This window comes from Podarcis liolepis, assembly GCF_965112155.1.
Source record: "Podarcis liolepis genome assembly, chromosome: 14".
In the NCBI taxonomy this organism is placed as follows: Eukaryota; Metazoa; Chordata; class Lepidosauria; order Squamata; family Lacertidae; genus Podarcis; species Podarcis liolepis.
This window is the reverse complement of record NC_139569.1, coordinates 15154476-15171998: the sequence shown is the minus strand read 5'-3', so window position 1 is coordinate 15171998 and position 17523 is coordinate 15154476. Positions and strand designations below refer to the sequence as shown.

General features: G+C 44.4%; 1 protein-coding gene across 1 annotated transcript in view; it reads left to right on the top strand.

Annotated features, from left to right (window-relative positions):
* The window catches only part of XYLT1 (xylosyltransferase 1), a 164021-nt gene that overhangs the window by 130636 nt on the left and 15862 nt on the right, over window positions 1-17523 (top strand). Inside the window, exons 6-10 of the mRNA XM_083474215.1 lie at window positions 486-566; window positions 7150-7366; window positions 12146-12322; window positions 14841-15103; window positions 16383-16578. Coding sequence (XP_083330341.1) covers window positions 486-566; window positions 7150-7366; window positions 12146-12322; window positions 14841-15103; window positions 16383-16578 — 934 coding nt within the window. The remainder of the gene's footprint in view (window positions 1-485; window positions 567-7149; window positions 7367-12145; window positions 12323-14840; window positions 15104-16382; window positions 16579-17523) is intronic.

Sequence of the window (17523 nt, the reverse complement as noted above, 5' to 3'; positions counted from 1 at the left end):
GTCAGTTTTGTACTTGTGCTTTTCACAAGGCTGTAGTTTTGGAGTCAGGACCGTTCAGAGCTAGGTAAAGTGAGTGGGCAGGTGTAATTCAGTTTTTTTTAAAATACGTATGGTTAACTGAACTACATTTTAAATACGAAATAATAGATAATCTGAATGGAGAAGCATCTTCAATATGAAGTGAAAATCTGTTTGCATAAATCGCCATTGAATTTTCAAACTACAATTTAGTCAGCGATGTCTTTCAGTAATGTAACATTTTATCTTCTTTTACGAGGAGGGAACCCTCAGATTTGATACAGGAAATACACTGAATTTTTGTTTCAAGAAGAGAAAGAGGCTCTGCTGGAATATGTCTCACATGATATCACTGACTAGGCAACATCTGCTTGCAAATCTGAACTTACATTTCAGTGGTAAAGTTCCTGGTGTGTATGACTAACTATTAGTCTCTGTTTTAATTCTTTGTCCCAATCATTTCACAGGACAAACGACCAGCTCGTTGCCTTCCTTTCCAGATACCGAGACATGAACTTCTTGAAGTCCCATGGAAGAGACAATGCAAGGTAATGTGGACTTTTCTGTGCCTCTCAGTATAATAATAAAAATTTGTGGTGATACTTCTCATTTCTTTTCTTTTCTTTTCGCAGTCCAGGTAAAAGTTGGATCACTTTGTGTGATCAATAAAACCTGCACTTTCAACTGCAGTTTTCCCATGAAAGATGTACAGATCTGTGTATTGGGTAGTGCAGAGCCAAGCATTCTCAAGACAGAACGCTTGGATCAGAGTTTGAGGGTGGCATTCAAATTATTTGTGTGCACACAGTGGAGGCTGGTTCATGAGAGTGAATGGGGCACTACCCCACCAACCTCAGTCTATCCCAGCCTTAATTCCTAAAAAGAGCAAAGTTAGATGTCAAGCCTGGGCCATGGGTAGAAGTTTGAGATGAGGCCTTAAACCAAGAGACCAACCCATTATTTAGGACCAAGGAGTAAGTCAGAAGCAAAGGACAAACAAAGATACAGGAACAGATCGGGGAGCCATTGTTGTTTAAACAAGGCTCCGCTGCAACAGGAAGTCCTCTTATATTGTTACCTGTCCTGGGGGGCAGCCTGAGTTTCCTGTCCTAGGGGGCAGCCTGAGTCCATCCAGGGCCTGAAGGTCCTTCACTGAGAAGCTGGCATTTGCAATTCAGTGGCTGACCACGCAGGGCAGACACCCACAGATCCCAGTAGCTCCTGACAGTGGGCAGGCGATGTCATCTTCCCAAAACCCAAGTTATCTGCCCATTCCATGCAAGAACAGGCTGTGGTTGCTCAGAGATGACATTTAAAAATGCACTCTGACCCAGCTCAGGGGCACCATTCATTATCCACCTATTCTACAATTTTAGACAAGCCGTTGAAATAAGATGTGCTAAGCCAGGCACAAAATTAAGCCCATTTCGCACCTTCCAGTTAAACGGTGGCAGATTTGAGAAGGCTTACCACTTCATGCATATATATCAAGTGGGCTGGGGGAGAGAGAGAGATCTCTGTCTTTCTGTCACTAAAGTGACAGTGTTGTCATTTTATTTTCTTGCAGAGTATCAATCTGCTCAAAAATATGAAAAGCTTATTATATGTTTATCTACTCTGATCTGGTTTCTCTTTTTTTACAAAGAGTTTCCTGAGATCAGCTTACATATTTTATCTCTCTTGCTAATACAGTTTAACCATATCTTAGGACAGCACTGTGTCATATTTTTTAAAGGAGAGATTGTTACTTATCATTCTCAATAGTGCTGAACTTGGATGGTCTCGTGCCAATCCCTTTGCAAGTGACACTGGGCCACCAAAAATATGTTGTTGTCGTTTATTCCGTGTTTCAGGATACTGTACAAATCCTTCCAGGGTTTCCAGTAATATTAAGACTTATTAGTAGAATCACTATATTAGCACTGTAACTATATCAAAACAAAACAATTCGTCAGAGGGTATATCCACACCATACATTGGAAGTACATTATTTCACCCAATTTATTCTGGGAACTGTAGTTTCCTATGGGTGTTGGGAACTGTAGCTCTGTAAGGGGTAAACTACACTTCCCGTGGTTCTTTGAGGGAAGCCATGTGCTTTAAGTTTATGGTGTGGGTATGACCTAAACCCTTTCCACACTGAGCAGCTGGTAGGTAGATGCTGCTCTGCAGAGATTGGACAGAGGAAAGTCCAGCTGAGGGAAGCTGTTCAGTGACTTTTGCACCCCTCTCTCTCTCCCATAACCCTTCATACATGGCAGTCTGTGGTAGATATGTTTGGGCTGTGGGAAGCTGGAGCAGGCTTTGAAGTCTGCCCACACCGCTTGGTTTCCTGAGATTTTTCCCATAGCGCACCACATGGTCCCAGGAGATATGTCTACGGCAGATCCATTCCTTGATCTGTTGGTTGTGGAACTACCAAGAGGGACCCTCCCTGCCTATCTTAACACCCAGCAAAATTTGTAGGAGCGGAGGTGGTCATATGGCTATCAACACACTTAGGGCTGTGTGAGCACACCTTGAACTGGGTCCAGAAACAAGCCAGCAACCAGTCATAGACTGGGGCCTACAGTCTTGGCTTCCTGCAAAGAACCCTGGGAAGTGTAGAAAGTTCAGGGTGTTGTCGAGGGACCCCTATTCCTTTCACAAAGCTACGTACAGTTCCCCAGAAAAAAGGTTTTGTTTCTTAGACTACTCTAGGAATTGTAGTTATTCAAGGAGAATAGGAGTCTCCTAATAACTCTCAGCACCCTTAGCAAACTACAGTTCCCAGGATGCTTTGGGGGAAGTTGTAACTGTGAAAAATGCTGCTTTAAATGTCTGGTGCAGATGTAGCCTAAGTTGTTTAGGGCTTTGAACACAAACGTGAAGGCAACTTGAATTGGGCCCAGAAATGAACTGGGAACGCATTGCTTCATTTTGACTGGCAGGTTTTGCATTAGCTGGCATTCCTGTCAAACGATGGAGTTAAATTAGAAAGGCAATAAGAAAGGGTTATGGAGATATGCCTCCCGTTCACTTCTGACTCTTGTGATCATTGCTCCTCAAACACTGTCAAAAGAAGAAATAAGAGCATGAATTATGACTGTTCCACACAAAGCCATAAGATGCTCACCTCGGCTGGGACAAGAGCAATTTGGATGAATTAAATCTGCTCATCTTCTCATTAATTTAATATTAAATTGTGCTAATGTGCCACTTGGCCTCTCTTCTGGGGAATAATAGGCTGGGTCTTTAATGGGGATTCTGCCTTTGGAATACATAAACAGTTAATTGCATCTTAGGATGTGCTATGATATATAGGTAGGGCTGACATATCAGTTTATGTATTATTCAGAATCAATTATCTCTTTAAAAAAAATAACTGAAAGAGCTTCAAATTAATTACAAAGAAAGCAGTAACAAACTTGAGGGGTTGCGATGGAGAACAGTCAGATTTCAGGAACACATCAGTTCAGTTCAGGTGAGCTGTTCTGGAACCATCTGTGGGCAGAAAGTGGTTGGGCGAAGGGAGAATGTTCCCACAAGTTGAAGCCCCCTCCCCCAAAGCTGCTGTTCACTTGCAGAAGAGAATGGTGTGGCATGGTTTCAGGGGCACTGTTGTGGTGGAGTGGAGTGGCAGCCTCCATTGGATGGGGTAGGAGTAGTTATGGCAGACTTCCTCAAACTCAGCCCTCCAGATGTTTTGAGACTCCACTTCCCATCATCCCTGACCATTGGCCCTGCCAGCTAGGGATCATGAGAGTTGTAGGCCAAAAACATCTGGAGGGAAGAGTTTGAGGAAGCCTGAGTTATGGCATAGAGAAGAGCATTGGTAGTTAAGAACCCAAGAAGAATTCTGTTCTGGTCCACCACCCTGTCCTCACAGGGACCAAAACAGATGTCTATGAGACCGTCACAAGCAGAATCTGAGTGTAACCTGCACCTTCCCAGCAGCAACTGGTTTTCAGAAGCGCACTGCCTCCAACAGCGCAGGTAGAGCACACCCATTGTGGGCAGTCGTGGTGCTTTAGTAAGTTGAGTTAATAGTGCACTGTGTGAAATGCTATATGGCACCAGCAGCAGGGCATTTCAATTCTGCTCCCAAGCAATTGCTAGAAAGCAGTTCCTCAGCAGGGAGGATGCACTCAGTGTTATCAGCAGAGTGTTTCTGAGCAATTAATCAGTATGCTGGTCTGAATGGCACATCCAGTAAACGCTTGTGTATTTCTGTAACAATGAATCACCCATTTAATACCCAGCACTACTAAGTACTGCACATAAAGCAGAATTTATTATCCCTGCGGCCCAAGTATTTTAACCTCTTTGCTCCTGGTAGCATTAATGGTCTCACTAGTTTTGGGTGCAGCTCTTTTTTTCCTTTTCTTTTTTTGCCAGGGGTGGGGGAGGCAAGTTACATGTTTAAAATTTTAGCCAAAGGACTCATTGAAATATGTTGGCTACAAAATTCCTTCTTATTGTACCAGGGAAACAGAATGCAATAATTGCAGGAGCTGTATACAAAATAAAATATTATTAGCGCACAGGATGTTGTTGTTTTTGTTTTAATTTTTTTTTTAAAGTGCAAAGCAGGGGCATTTAGAAATGTGTATGTTTTACAGTGACTGCTCTGTTTCTCCACTTTATCACCTGGGTTGCCATAAAACAAAACAAAACAAAACTTTACTGCTTGTTTTTGGCAAAGCACCCTCACTTGGCTTTCTATCCTATGCTATTTAAGGAACAGATTTTTGTTTTATTTTTTTGAAATTGGTGCTAAAATAAATAGGTGTGCTGAAAAACTGGGGTAATATAACTCAGGCTGCAAGGTTAGGGGCAAATGCATGGGGGCAGTGTGAATTCCACTGCAGACGAGGGTGCAATTGCAGTAGTGGGACCAGGATGTGGCCCAGATCTGCAGGGGGACATTGGGGCATTTTGCATACAGCGAGAAAACATCTTGGGCCACCCCGGTAGCCCCATTCACATAATTGCTTGAGAATTATATGAAAACAGACCCCTCAGTGCAGTTGCAAAAGGTTCAGTCTCTTGCCTTGATTCAAAATGGCTTCCAGTTGTATCTCAACATGGATGAAAACATTCTCATTGATTTCAGGAACCATCATGCAAAATCTGGTACAATATCTTAAGGGATATTTAAATGCACAGCAAAGATGAAAATTACTTTCCAAAATATCTAGTAGATGTTTTTTGGAAGGCAGCGTATGATAAAAATCTTAATTTGCCCCTGTTGTTGGCTACTTTTAAGGAAACCCATTGATGTTCTTGTACTTCACCGCAACAAACTTTTCCATTAAAGTATTGGAAACAAATACATTTTGTGGCATAGATACAGCCTCTCTGCTGGGTGAAATATGTGACTATTCGAACCATATGTTAAAAAGTAACAATGACAAATGGTTTGTTAGTAAATACTCCCAACAAATCTGTTGGTTGTTAATTGCTAGGAAGAAAAGCAGGGGGAGGGGGGGACACCGAACCCTCTGCCAACCTTTTTAATTCAAGAAGTCATTTAGATTTTATTGCAGAGCATTAGAATGATTAATGCTGGAAGAGGAATATTTAATCTCCAATGGACAGCACTGATTTAGTTTTCTTTGTTCCTTACCTTTCACTGGAAGGACTTATCAGAGGTGGGATTTCAGGTTTTCATTTCAGTTGTTGCCAAGTTGCAATCAGCAATTAATTAGCCTCGTGGGTGATATTACTCACTTTGAACTGGGAACTGGACAATCCCTGAAGAGTATCTTGGCTCTAAGCTTCTGCAGGGACACACACACATACACATACACACTTTTTTTAAAAATCAGGGGTGCAAAGCCTTTTCCAAGCCAAGGGCCACAATCCCTTCTGACTCACCTTCCAGGGGCCACATGCCAGTGGTGGGCAGGGCCAGAAGTAAAAGTAGGTGGAGCAATTAATGTAATTTCATTGGCTAGTTTTTACACATTCTCAGCCCCTTTGTCTGCCAGCCAGGCAAGCAACAGGCATTATTATCCAAATTCAAGGACACATTCCAGGCAGGCAAAATTTTCTAGAGTGTGACTTCATTATACAGCTTTAGGTGCTAGGCAAAAACATCCCTCTTTAACCAGGCCTTTGGCTGACTGGCATTCAATGTCCTTTTAAAATGTGTTGGGGAGGGGGGAAATGTACTGTGTTGTCTTAGTTTTCATTATGTATTTTGTGTCTTTATATTGTGATTTTATGTTGAAACTGCCCTGAGACCTGCAGGTATAGGGCGGTATACCAATTTAATAAATAATAATAGTAATAATAGGTCCTGTAAGGAGTGTGGCCTGGGCTGAGGAGAGTTCTGAGGGCCTGAAAATAATTCATGTAAATTGCATATTCAAAGTAAACACGTTTTTTTTTCAGAGGCGTCCCCACCACCATCACCAAATAATAGAAATAAATGACTGAACTTTCACATGCATGCATATTTAATTTCGCAGAGAATTGCATAAATATTGTATTTGGAGATTCTAGAACACCCCATTAAAATTGCAAGACATTTCCATTATCCCTTTTATAATAGAATGTGGAATTAGGAGCTCATCTATGGAAATAAAATGAAATAAAAAATTCTCAACTTCTTATCTTCCCTTTTGTCCTCTAAGCGCCGTAAACGCACAGAGAGGCTCGTATGTCTGGGCTTTGTTTTTCATTAATTAGATTTGGAAAACAGCCCATTTTCTTTCTCTGGGCTCTGTTGCTTTTTGAAATAAATTCTAATCAAGGATAAGAATGCTAACTGCTTAAGCACCAGGGTTTCGTGGGGACCAGGAAGGTACACAAAGGTGTTTAGTACAATGTTTAAGAGAGAGAGAGTCAGTGTACACACCATATACTTAAAACACATTTCCCACTCCAAAGAATGCTGGGAACTGTAGTTACACCTCACCGAGTTACAGCACCCAGCACCCTTAAGAAACTACAGTTCCCAAGATTTTTTGGGCAAAGCCACGTGCTTTAATTGTTCACAGTGGAGGGTATTCTACTGATGCTTTAGTTGTTTTTCTCTTTCCCCCACTGCCTTTTATCTCCTGCTATAATCACATATGTTCCAAGAGTTTCTATCTTTCTTACTCGTTACGTGTGTTTTTAACATTTCCTTTCCCTCCTCTCCAGGTTTATTAGAAAACAAGGGCTGGACAGGCTTTTCCTGGAATGTGATACCCACATGTGGCGCCTTGGTGACCGGAAGATTCCGGAAGGAATAACGGTGGATGGCGGGTCAGACTGGTTCCTCCTGAACAGGAAGTTTGTGGAATATATCACCTTTTCTAACGATGACCTGGTGACAAAGATGAAAAGGTTCTACTCCTACACGTTACTCCCAGCCGAGGTGAGCAAACTTGCAGAGAGCCCTGTCCCACCACAGAAAAATAAAAACAGCACAGGGGTAATTCCTGAATGCCTGAATTATAGCTGTTCAGTGTTATGAAAGGCTTTTTCCTTTGGTTATTGGTTGCTTGCTTGCTTTGAAGCTGCTCCACTTTAACATACATTACCTTTCAAAAAATCAAGGCCAGCCCTATCATTAGGCAGGGTGAGGAAGCTGCCTCAGGTGATGGAACCTGATTGGTATGTTGTGGAGGGAGCGGAATTCTTGCCGGCTGTTCCTCCTGAGTTCATGGAGGACAAGGCTATCAGTGTGGCTCCTCATCATGTCTACTGCCTTCCAAGGTCAGAGGTGGCATTCCCCTGAAGGCAAGTCCCTGGTGAGAAATGATGGGGGAATGCTGTTGCCCTCTTGTCCTGCTTTGGACTTCTCACAGGCAGCTGGTTGGCCACCGTGGGGAGGGGGGAGGAAGGCTGCTGGACTAGACAGGCCTTTGTTCTGATCAAGCCGAGCTCTCTTTTTGTTCCATGAGGAAGAAGTATGTTACAATCACCCTGCTTGATCAGACCCAATGTCCACCTAGCCCAGGGGTCAGCAAACTTTTTCAGCAGGGAGCCAGTCCACTGTCCCTCAGACCTTGTGGGGGGCCGGACTATATTTTGAAGGGGGGAAATGAACAAATTCCTGTGCCCCACAAATAACCCAGAGATGCATTTTAAATAAAAGGACACATTGTACTCATGTAAAAACATGCTGATTCCTGGACCGTCCGTGGGCCGGATTTAGAAGGCAGTTGGGTTGGATCCGGCCCCCGGGCCTTAGTTTGCCTACCCATGACCTAGTCCAACCTTTAGCGTTCCACCAGAAGCCCCCAGGCGTAAGCCCAGGGCCTTTTTTTCAGCTGGAATTCGTTGGAACTGAGTACGGGAGGGATGCGGGTGGTGCTGTAGGTTAAACCACAGAGCCTAGGACTTGCCGATCAGAAGATCGGCGGTTCGAACCCCCGCGATGGGGTGAGCTCGGTCCCTGCTCCTGCCAACCTAGCAGTTTGAAAGCACGTCAAAGTGCAAGTAGATAGGTAGGTACTGCTTCGGCGGGAAGGTAAACGGTCAGGCGTCCCTTTACCTTTACCTTTAAAAGAAGTTTTGATGAATTTGTGGAGGAGAAGGCTATCCACAGCTATTGGGCATGATGACTGTGCTCTGCTTTCATTGAAATTATTCTGAATGCCAGTCATTGGAAGCCACAGGAGGGGAGAGAGTGCCTTTGTTCTCCAGTCTTGCCTGCAGGTTTCCCACAGGCTTCTGGGTGGCTACCATGAGAACAGAATGCTGGACTAGACGGACAAAATTGTCACAAAGCCCATGTCCAATGCTACCATCTTGTGGCGGCGGATTCCATAAATTATGTGTTGCATTAACTGGATTTTTTTCTTCCTCTGTCATTCGCATTAGTAATGGTGACCAAAAGTTATATTAAGCGTGTAGGTGACATCCATCTTTCTTCTATCCACTAGACCTTAATGCAGTCAGAAGACGACTGATCCCCTTTCTCCTTTTCGCTTACACATATATTAAATGTTCTCCTTTTAATCCTGCTTCTCCTAAAGGGAAACGAAAGGTATCGTCTTCCCTTTCAACTCTGTTAACCTTTTATTCTGCTTATCTTTGCAACGGCCTTCTCTGCTAGTATAAAAGGACAGGGCAGTGGGTAATTGGGTAGGTTTCTCTTCCCCTCCCCTCCTCAGTCCCGGCTTTTTGCCTGAATGACAATGTATGCCTTAATGGGTTTAACTAGACAATTCAAGCGTAAAATCCATATTCACTGGCCTGTCATTTAACATTTTTTTAAAAGGGGGCAAGGGGCTTGTCCAGGGGGATAGGCGGTCAACCATACTAATGCCATTCCGTGTGTCTGTAGATCACCCTATAGTTGATATTTTACAAAAGAACTCACTATTCTGTAAAGGCCTTTTGCTTTTTCACCGCCCAATGTTTATCCTGTTTCAGTTTTTCTACCCACAAGATTTCCTCGGCTAGGTTTTGTATCCAACTCCTTCAAAATAATAATAAAGATAAATAACTAGGGAGCCCACTCTTATGTTAACCTAGCCCGGCCTTGTCCAACCTGATGTGCAGATGTGTTGGACTATAACTCCCATCAGCCCCAGCCACACAGTCTGTCAAGGAAATTGGGAGTTGTAGCTCATAACATGGGGGGGGGGCATAAGGTCCAGAAGAAAATTCCTCTCCACTGTCCCAAAAAACAAAGCCTCCCTGGACATGGGAAGATAGGAAGCTGCCTTTAAATCGAGGCCACATTCACTCCATATATTTAAACCACAAGGATACTGCTTTAAACACTTGTGGCTTGTACCAAAGAATTGTGGGAGCTGTAGTTTGCTAAAGATGCTGAGAGGTTTAAGGAGACCCCTTCCCCCTCCCCTGCAGAGCTACAGTTCCCAGAGTATGATAACAATAAGTCTATTCTAACAGGGAACTCTGTGAGTGACCCTAACAACTCTCAGCACCCTTGACAAAACTAACCAGGTCCCAGAATTCCTTGGGTGAAGCCATAACCATTAAAGTGGTGCCATAGTGCTTTAAATGTATAACGTGAATGTGGCTCTCCAAGGCTTCAGTCAGGGGTTTTTCTCAACCCTAACTGTAGACGCCAGAGATTGAATCTGGGGTCTCCTGGATGCCAAACAGATCCTCTGCCCCCCACCCCAGTTATGAATGTCGGCAAAACTCCTCAGAGATGCTGGGGCCCCAGTAACTGCCTGAAGGCGCCTTGTGGTGGCGCTGGGCCTGTCAGTCTCCATTACGATGGGATTTAAGTAAACCCTGAAATTGCAGTGGTATAATTAGAAGAAGAAGAAACCCATTGGAATTTCTCACTGCCTTGAATTGGCAAATAGACTTAGCAGCTTCGGAAATAATTGCAAGAGACAGAGCGTCCCTTCTGTTGCCTTAGGGGCAAACTGGGTCTTTCACTGCGAGGTCATTTTCACCTATGGGCACATTGCAACTTCCAAATAAATCAGCGGTAGTAGACAGAGAGGAATTGGCTTGGTTTGGGGTGGTTGTCTTTTCTTTTATTACTTTTACTATTTCCTCACGTTAATTGGTGGGAGATTTTGACCGTGAAATCACCACCACCACATTGGGAAATTTATCTGAGGGGAAAAGGTCCCTGGCCCTACGTGACTGGAGATGCAACTTTAAATGCAAAACAACGGAATTAAATATGATCTCCTCCTCCTTCAGGTGCTCCTTCCTGTGGCGCTTTTCAGTGTTGGTGTTATAAAACCACTTTCCTGTTCCAGAAATCTAAAATGCAATGACTCTCCCAGGCTATCTTCTAGAATTGTCATTTTTAAATAATTAATAGGGAAATTTTCCTCAAGGTTAATCCCCTCCCCACTACAGCAAAACGCACACACACCAAAAAAAACCCACAATGAGAGATCTTGTAATAATCAAAAATACCGAACACGTCAATTAAATTATTAAAACAGCAGCCAGAGAGAGACAGAAAACAATGTATTCGATTTTAAAATGCATTACACAGCAGCTTAATAAAATCTCCTCTGTCTTCCTAAAATTCAAGAGAAAAGGGATCGGCATAACTTATTTTGGGGAGGGAGCTTCATAATCTTGGTACCTGGGCTGGATTTAGGTTTGATGAGGCCCTAAGCTCCTGAAGGTAAAGGGGCCCTTTATATGTCCAGCTGTCCTTTGTCAACAACATATTGTCGCTGTGTTTTTTTGTGTTGAATATATGCCATATGGTAATTTATGGACCTAATAGGTATCTAAAGCCCTTTGCACATAGCAAAATATGTATTTTATCAAAGTAATTGTTGAACTTATCTTATATTTTGGAAATGTACATCCAGTGGGTTTTTTTCTCTTTATTTTTTTTTGGGGGGGCCCAAGAGAGTGGGGCCCTAAACTATAGCTTGTTTAGCTTATACGTAAATCCGGGACTGCTTGATACCCTTTTCGTATACCACTTGAGAGTCTTTTTGGCAAAAGGGTGAGGTATAAATGCTGCAAATAAAATAGTAATAACACACACACATACCAGCGGTCCACAGAGAAAAATGGTTTGAGAACAAGTGCAGCGCACTACGTGATCTCTTCAGCCCATATGCTTGTAACCATCTCTTAATGTGCTTGACTGCATACATTTAAGCATTCCTACCCCCACGGGTAGGACGCGGGTGGCGCTGTGGGTAAAACTTCAGCGCCTAGGACTTGCTGATCGTAAGGTCGGCGGTTTGAATCCCCGCGGCGGGGTGAGCTCCCGTCTTTCGGTCCCAGCTCCTGCCCACCTAGCAGTTCGAAAACACCCCTAAGTGCAAGTAGATAAATAGGTACCACTTTATAGCGGGAAGGTAAACGGCGTTTCCGTGTGCGGCACTGGTGCTGGCTCGCCAGTTGCAGCTTCGTCACACTGGCCATGTGACCCGGAAGTGTCTTCGGATGGCGCTGGCTCCCGGCCTCTTGAGCAAGATGAGTGCGCAACCCTAGAGTCGATCACGACTGACCTGTACGGGCAGGGGTACCTTTACCTTTACCCACACTTTAACTATAATTTGTTATGGGTGTTGGGAATGGTAGCTCTGTGAGGACGGCACCCTTAACAAACTATGGCTCCCAGGATTCTTTGGTGGAAACCGTATCGTGAAAGCACGGGATGGATGTGACCGTAGTGTCCTCTCACTCTAATATACCAGCACCACTGAGTTTTGTGTTTCCCCCCATCTCCCAACAGTCTTTCTTCCACACCGTCCTGGAAAACAGCCCTCATTGCAACACAATGGTGGACAACAACCTGCACATCACAAACTGGAACCGCAAGCTGGGTTGCAAATGCCAGTACAAGAATATTGTGGACTGGTGCGGCTGCTCCCCTAATGATTTCAAGCCGGCCGATTTCCACCGATTTCAGGTAAGTTGGTATTTTATCAGGTTTGTTAGTCACACCGTCGTAAGGCTGGATCCAGCAGGTCTTTTCTTACGTTCTCATGTGTGAGAGTTGGAGTCCATCATTAACTGGAGGACACCAGGCTGACAGCTTCTGCTCTATCCCATACTGTCTGCTCTACCTGATGACAGCAGCTCTCCATGAGTTCTGGTCACTGCCGCCTGGTCCTTTTTCCTTTCTTTTTAAAAAGATGATGCCAAGAGTTGAATCTAGGACCAGCTGCCCTTCCCTCCCACAGAAGCTCCATCTGGTGTTTCAGTCCATGGTGTATCTAGAGATTTGAAAGTTAGTTTTTTTAAAGAATCTAGTTCAAGCTCAACATGTCCAGAAAGGAACTGTAATAGTAATAGGGGTTGCTCGTGCGTAAGTTGCCGCCACTCCCGGTTAGGTTGCCTGGTTAAACCTTTCTGTCTGGACAGCCCTTCACTTCATGGCTGCCTCAGTCGCTAGCAGAATCCGTCAGTGGGCATTTCTTAAACCTTTTCCAGCATAAAAGCTGTTTGACGCCAAGTCTCCTCCTACTCTCCCTGCGCGGAAGTCTTCTGCGCAGGGAGGGTGTGGGTAGCGGAGGACCCGTGCTGTCCCCGCTGGTGTCCAGTGAAGAGTCCTGGAGCCCTCTCGCCGATTCCCCCATCTGCCCCCCTTTATCCCTGGTGTTGCGCTGATTTCCTTCCCCAGCTGATGAGCTGCCTCTCTCCCTGCTGGGTCCTTCTCCAGCATCACTTGGGAGCCTTCCCTCCGCCTCTGGCTCCGATGTCAGTTCCCTGACAGGAACCAATGCAAGTTCGCCTTCATCCCTTTACATAACAAGCTAGTTCAGTTCACAGTTCAATTCAAATTCAACCAAATGACCCTCCCCCCAAAAAAACAACCCCAACATGCAGAATGTTACTGGCTACTGTGCTGAAGTATAAAATATAATTAAAGAAGGCTAAGAAGATATCCAAAAACTCATGCACACAGTGGAAGGTGAATTGTTTACTTATAGCTCGGTCAGCAGAGCATGAGTCATGGGTTTGAGTTCCACGTTGGGCAAAAGATTCCTGTATTTCAGTGGGTTGGACTAAATCTGACCCTCGTGGTCCCTTCCAACTCTACAATTCTATTGTTTTTTTGGCTCATCTTTTCATTCTATGATTCTATTTTTCCTCAGAAATTATGATCTTGAAGCTTAAAGGCCCAAAGTGTCTGAAGCATAAAAAAACCCCCACACATGTAAGAGAATGAACTTAATGATGAACTGGAAATCGGTCAAAGTCCTGCCCCAAAATGAATTTAGTTCACATTCTGTTCTCAGCAATTATGGGAGCTATATGTTCAGGCATAGTCCAGATATTTTTGAACTCATTCAGTAAACTTCATTAAACCAAACTAGTTCATTCCAAACACTGGTTGGAGGGCTCCCACTTGCACAACGGAGGCCCCAAGTTCAGTCGCTGGCATTTTCAGTTTTAAGCATCTCAGGTAGCTGGGTTGCCCAACAAGTTCTGGAGGGTCACTGATTTCCCACCCCCTGCCCAAAAGTAAACCTGTGTTCCTGGTGAGAATGCTTCATGCATTCCAGGCATTCTGGCTGCAAATGGAGAGAATAAACATAATTGGAGCCACTCCGAAAGCAAATTTGACGGGTGGTGTTGACTTTTCAGAAGGCATGTTGCACCTTTTGATCTCGGCGCTTTCAAGCTTGACACTTTCTATCCCTCTTTATTAAAAAAAAATGTGCAGAAAACAAAGAAGGCTTTTACAGTCTAACAGAGCGGTGTTAGAGAAACACATAAATCGCGAGCAGCATCCCAGTTCAGCCTGTTATAGAAAAATGTAAGAGCCCCCTATCACCAGCATCCACTTTCCCAAACACTTGTTAACATATCATGGCTTCCACAGACACCAGTGTACCCACCAGTGCGTCCTGTGGTGTTCACAAAAGGTATGAGTAAATATCCCCTCAAAAATACACAAGAGACAATTTGCTTTCCCTGCTCATTTCCTGTTTGCACTGACTCAGCCTCTCTTACATTGAAGCTTTATGTCATGCCCTCATGGCAGCCATTTTGAGTTATGGCACCCACCCACCCATGGCAGCCATTTGTGTTATGCCAGGCTCAAGGCAGCCATTTTGTGAATGATGCCAGCAGCATTTTCTCAAAATTCTAAATGTGCTCATTGGCCCAGAAAGGTTGGCAACCCCTGTACTCAAACAGCAAATCACCCATACACAGAAGTTCACAATTAAGTTACTGGGTCTCATCTTTTTGATACTCATTCTTCCAACCTGCCAGGACTGTGTTGACACTTTGCCAGTGGCTTTTTCTCCCCCCCCCCCCCCCCGGTTTCTCTGCATCTGAACTTTTTATGTCCCTTTTTGCTGGAATTTTCTGACATCCGTTCTTGCATCAGCATGACGTGTAAGGTGGGAACCTTGTGTTCTTCAAAAAAAATCCACAGAAACCACGTTGTAAAAAAATTGTTCTTATTGACACAGCAAACTACAAGACCCACCTTCTTTGCACGCAAATTTGAAGCGGTGGTGAATCAAGAAATAATTGGCCAGCTGGATTACTACTTGTATGGCAACTACCCATCAGGCACTCCAGGCCTGAGATCGTACTGGGAGAATGTCTATGACGAACCAGACGGGATCCATAGCATCAGTGACGTCATGCTGACCATGTACCACTCATTTGCTCGCTTGGGCCTGAGGAGAGCAGAAACCTCCTTCCACACTGATGGTGAAAACAGCTGCCGGTAAGTTCAGAGTTCCTTCAGTCTACAGCAGGTGGCAAGTACCTCTTCTCCTCCATGCAGCTGAGGTCTACATTTCCTCTGGGCTAATCTGTCAGCAGCTGCAAACCAATGGGAATCAAGAAGCTAAGCTGGTGGGCTCAGGACAGAGTCAAAAATGAGCAGGGAGTCCGCTTCTCCCTGTTTCTCTCTCGCCAATCTCCAGTCTCCATTTCTTTTTCTCTCCAGTAATACCCTTTTCACTCTCTTTCACTCACGGATTGCGACTGCACGTTTCAGCTTTATTTATTTATGTAGACAACAAGGGTAAGGTAAAGGTAAAAGGACTCCTGACCATTAGGTCCAGTCGTGACCGACTCTGGGGTTGCGGCACTCATCTCGCTTTACTGGCCGAGGGAGCCAGCATAGAGCTTCCGGGTCATGTGGCCAGCATGACTAAGCCGCTTCTGGAGAACCAGAGCAGCTCACGGAAATGCCGTTTACCTTCCCGCCGGAGCGGTACCTATTTATCTACTTGCACTTTCAAACTGTGCTTTTGAACTGCTAGGTTGGCAGGAGCAGGGACTGAGCAATGGGAGCTCACCCCGTCGCAGGGATTCGAACTGCCGACCTTCTGATCGGCAAGTCCTAGGCTCTGTGGTTTAACACACAGCACCACCCGCGTCCAGACAACAAGGGTAGCACTTGTCTAATATGTAATGGGATGGAATTCCAGAAGGGGAGTGCCATAGCATTAAAAGCCAGATTTGTATATCATGAGGCGTGGACTCTGCAAGAGGCTCTGTCCTGCAGAGCACAGTGATTGATTAAGTATATAAGGGGCAAGATGGATATTTTAGGTATCCTGGTCCCAAGCTGTACTGTAGAGGAGTTTATACACCACAACCAACACCTTAAACTTAGCCCAGTAGCCAGCTCGCAGCCAGTGCAATTTTTAAAAGTTTGTGAGTCTGGGAGCTGCCATTTAAATTTCCCACAGGACCCGCAAATGCCGAATCGCCCCAAGGGGTTGTGGTGAAAGTAAATGGCAGCTCTCAATAGCTCTCAATTAACTGCTGCGGATTGAGAGTCCTTACTCTCTGGGGTCCCATCTCGGTGCCCTTTGCCAAGCCCCCACCCCACCCAGGCTTAAAAACAGAGGTTTAAGAAGTAGTGCAGCACATCTTCATTCCAATGAGCTCAACATCACTGTAGCTGTAAGAACCTCACCCACTGCCAAACCACTAACTCTGTTGTTCTGCAGCTAATCAGACTCTTCTCCATTGGCATTTATGTTTTCCAGGTATTACCCAATGGGCCACCCATTCTCCGTCCAACTCTACTTCCTTGCTGATCATTTTCAGGGTTTCCTTGTCAAGCACCATGCTACCAATCTGGCTGCCAGTAAGCTGGAGACCTTAGAGACATGGGTGATGCCCAAAAAGGTGTTCAAAATTGCAAGTCCACCAAGTGATTTTGGAAGGCTGCAGTTCTCTGAGGTAAGCATCACTGTTATCTTTTTTTTCTTCCCTTCCTCTTTTAAACTGAACACGGTTTCCTTTTCTTTGTTCTGAAACTACCATGGCTCCTACTTCCTAACTGAGGCCAGATCTGCCAGATATGGACTTCTCCACACTTTGATTTGACCCCTATTTTGACTGCACTGTGTTGTGTACCAATTCATTCCCCTGGGTCCCAGAGCTTTTCTCACTGTTCTGAGGCTGTACCTTGAGATAATCCAATCTTGCTTGGAAAATTCTTATCAGGTGTGCAAAAAATTCAAAGAGAGATGTAAAACCCACATTGGGCAAAAACAAAACCGGCATTGCGGGGGGTTGGACTTGATGACCCTTAGGATCCCTTGAACTCTATAATTCAGTGATTGTAAGCTTTAGTTCAGCAGGTAAGATCAGATTTTCTTAGCCTGCCAAGAAATTTCGAGAGGATGTTTCCTTGTAATAATTGCTTTAAATTGTTTTTTATTGATTCCATTTGATCCCCACCCTTCCTTCAAGGTGTTCAGGATTGTGTACATAGTTCTCTCCCACCCCCAACATTTTATCCTTCCAACAACCCTGCGAGGTAGTCTGGGAGAGTGACTGGCCCAAGGGCATCCAATGACTTCGATGGCTGAGTTGGATTTTAGTCTCCCTGATTTCAGTCCGACTCTGTCAAGTGCTAAACTGCTCTCATCCTGAGCCACACATTCTTTGCAAATGGCACAGCTGCCTAAAGCTATTTATTTCATCATTTTTTCTTGCTAAATCACAAATTTTAATTAAAGCCCACACAGCTAATTGAACAAATTTTTGTTCGTAGTCATTATGTCCTGGCCTATAAATTCTGCATTTTCTTTGGCAATTGAGAGAGGCTTAGGTAGGCTTCAGTGTTTTTAATGGCATGTGTGGCAAATCGGCGACATTAATGTCCTATTAAGGAGATGG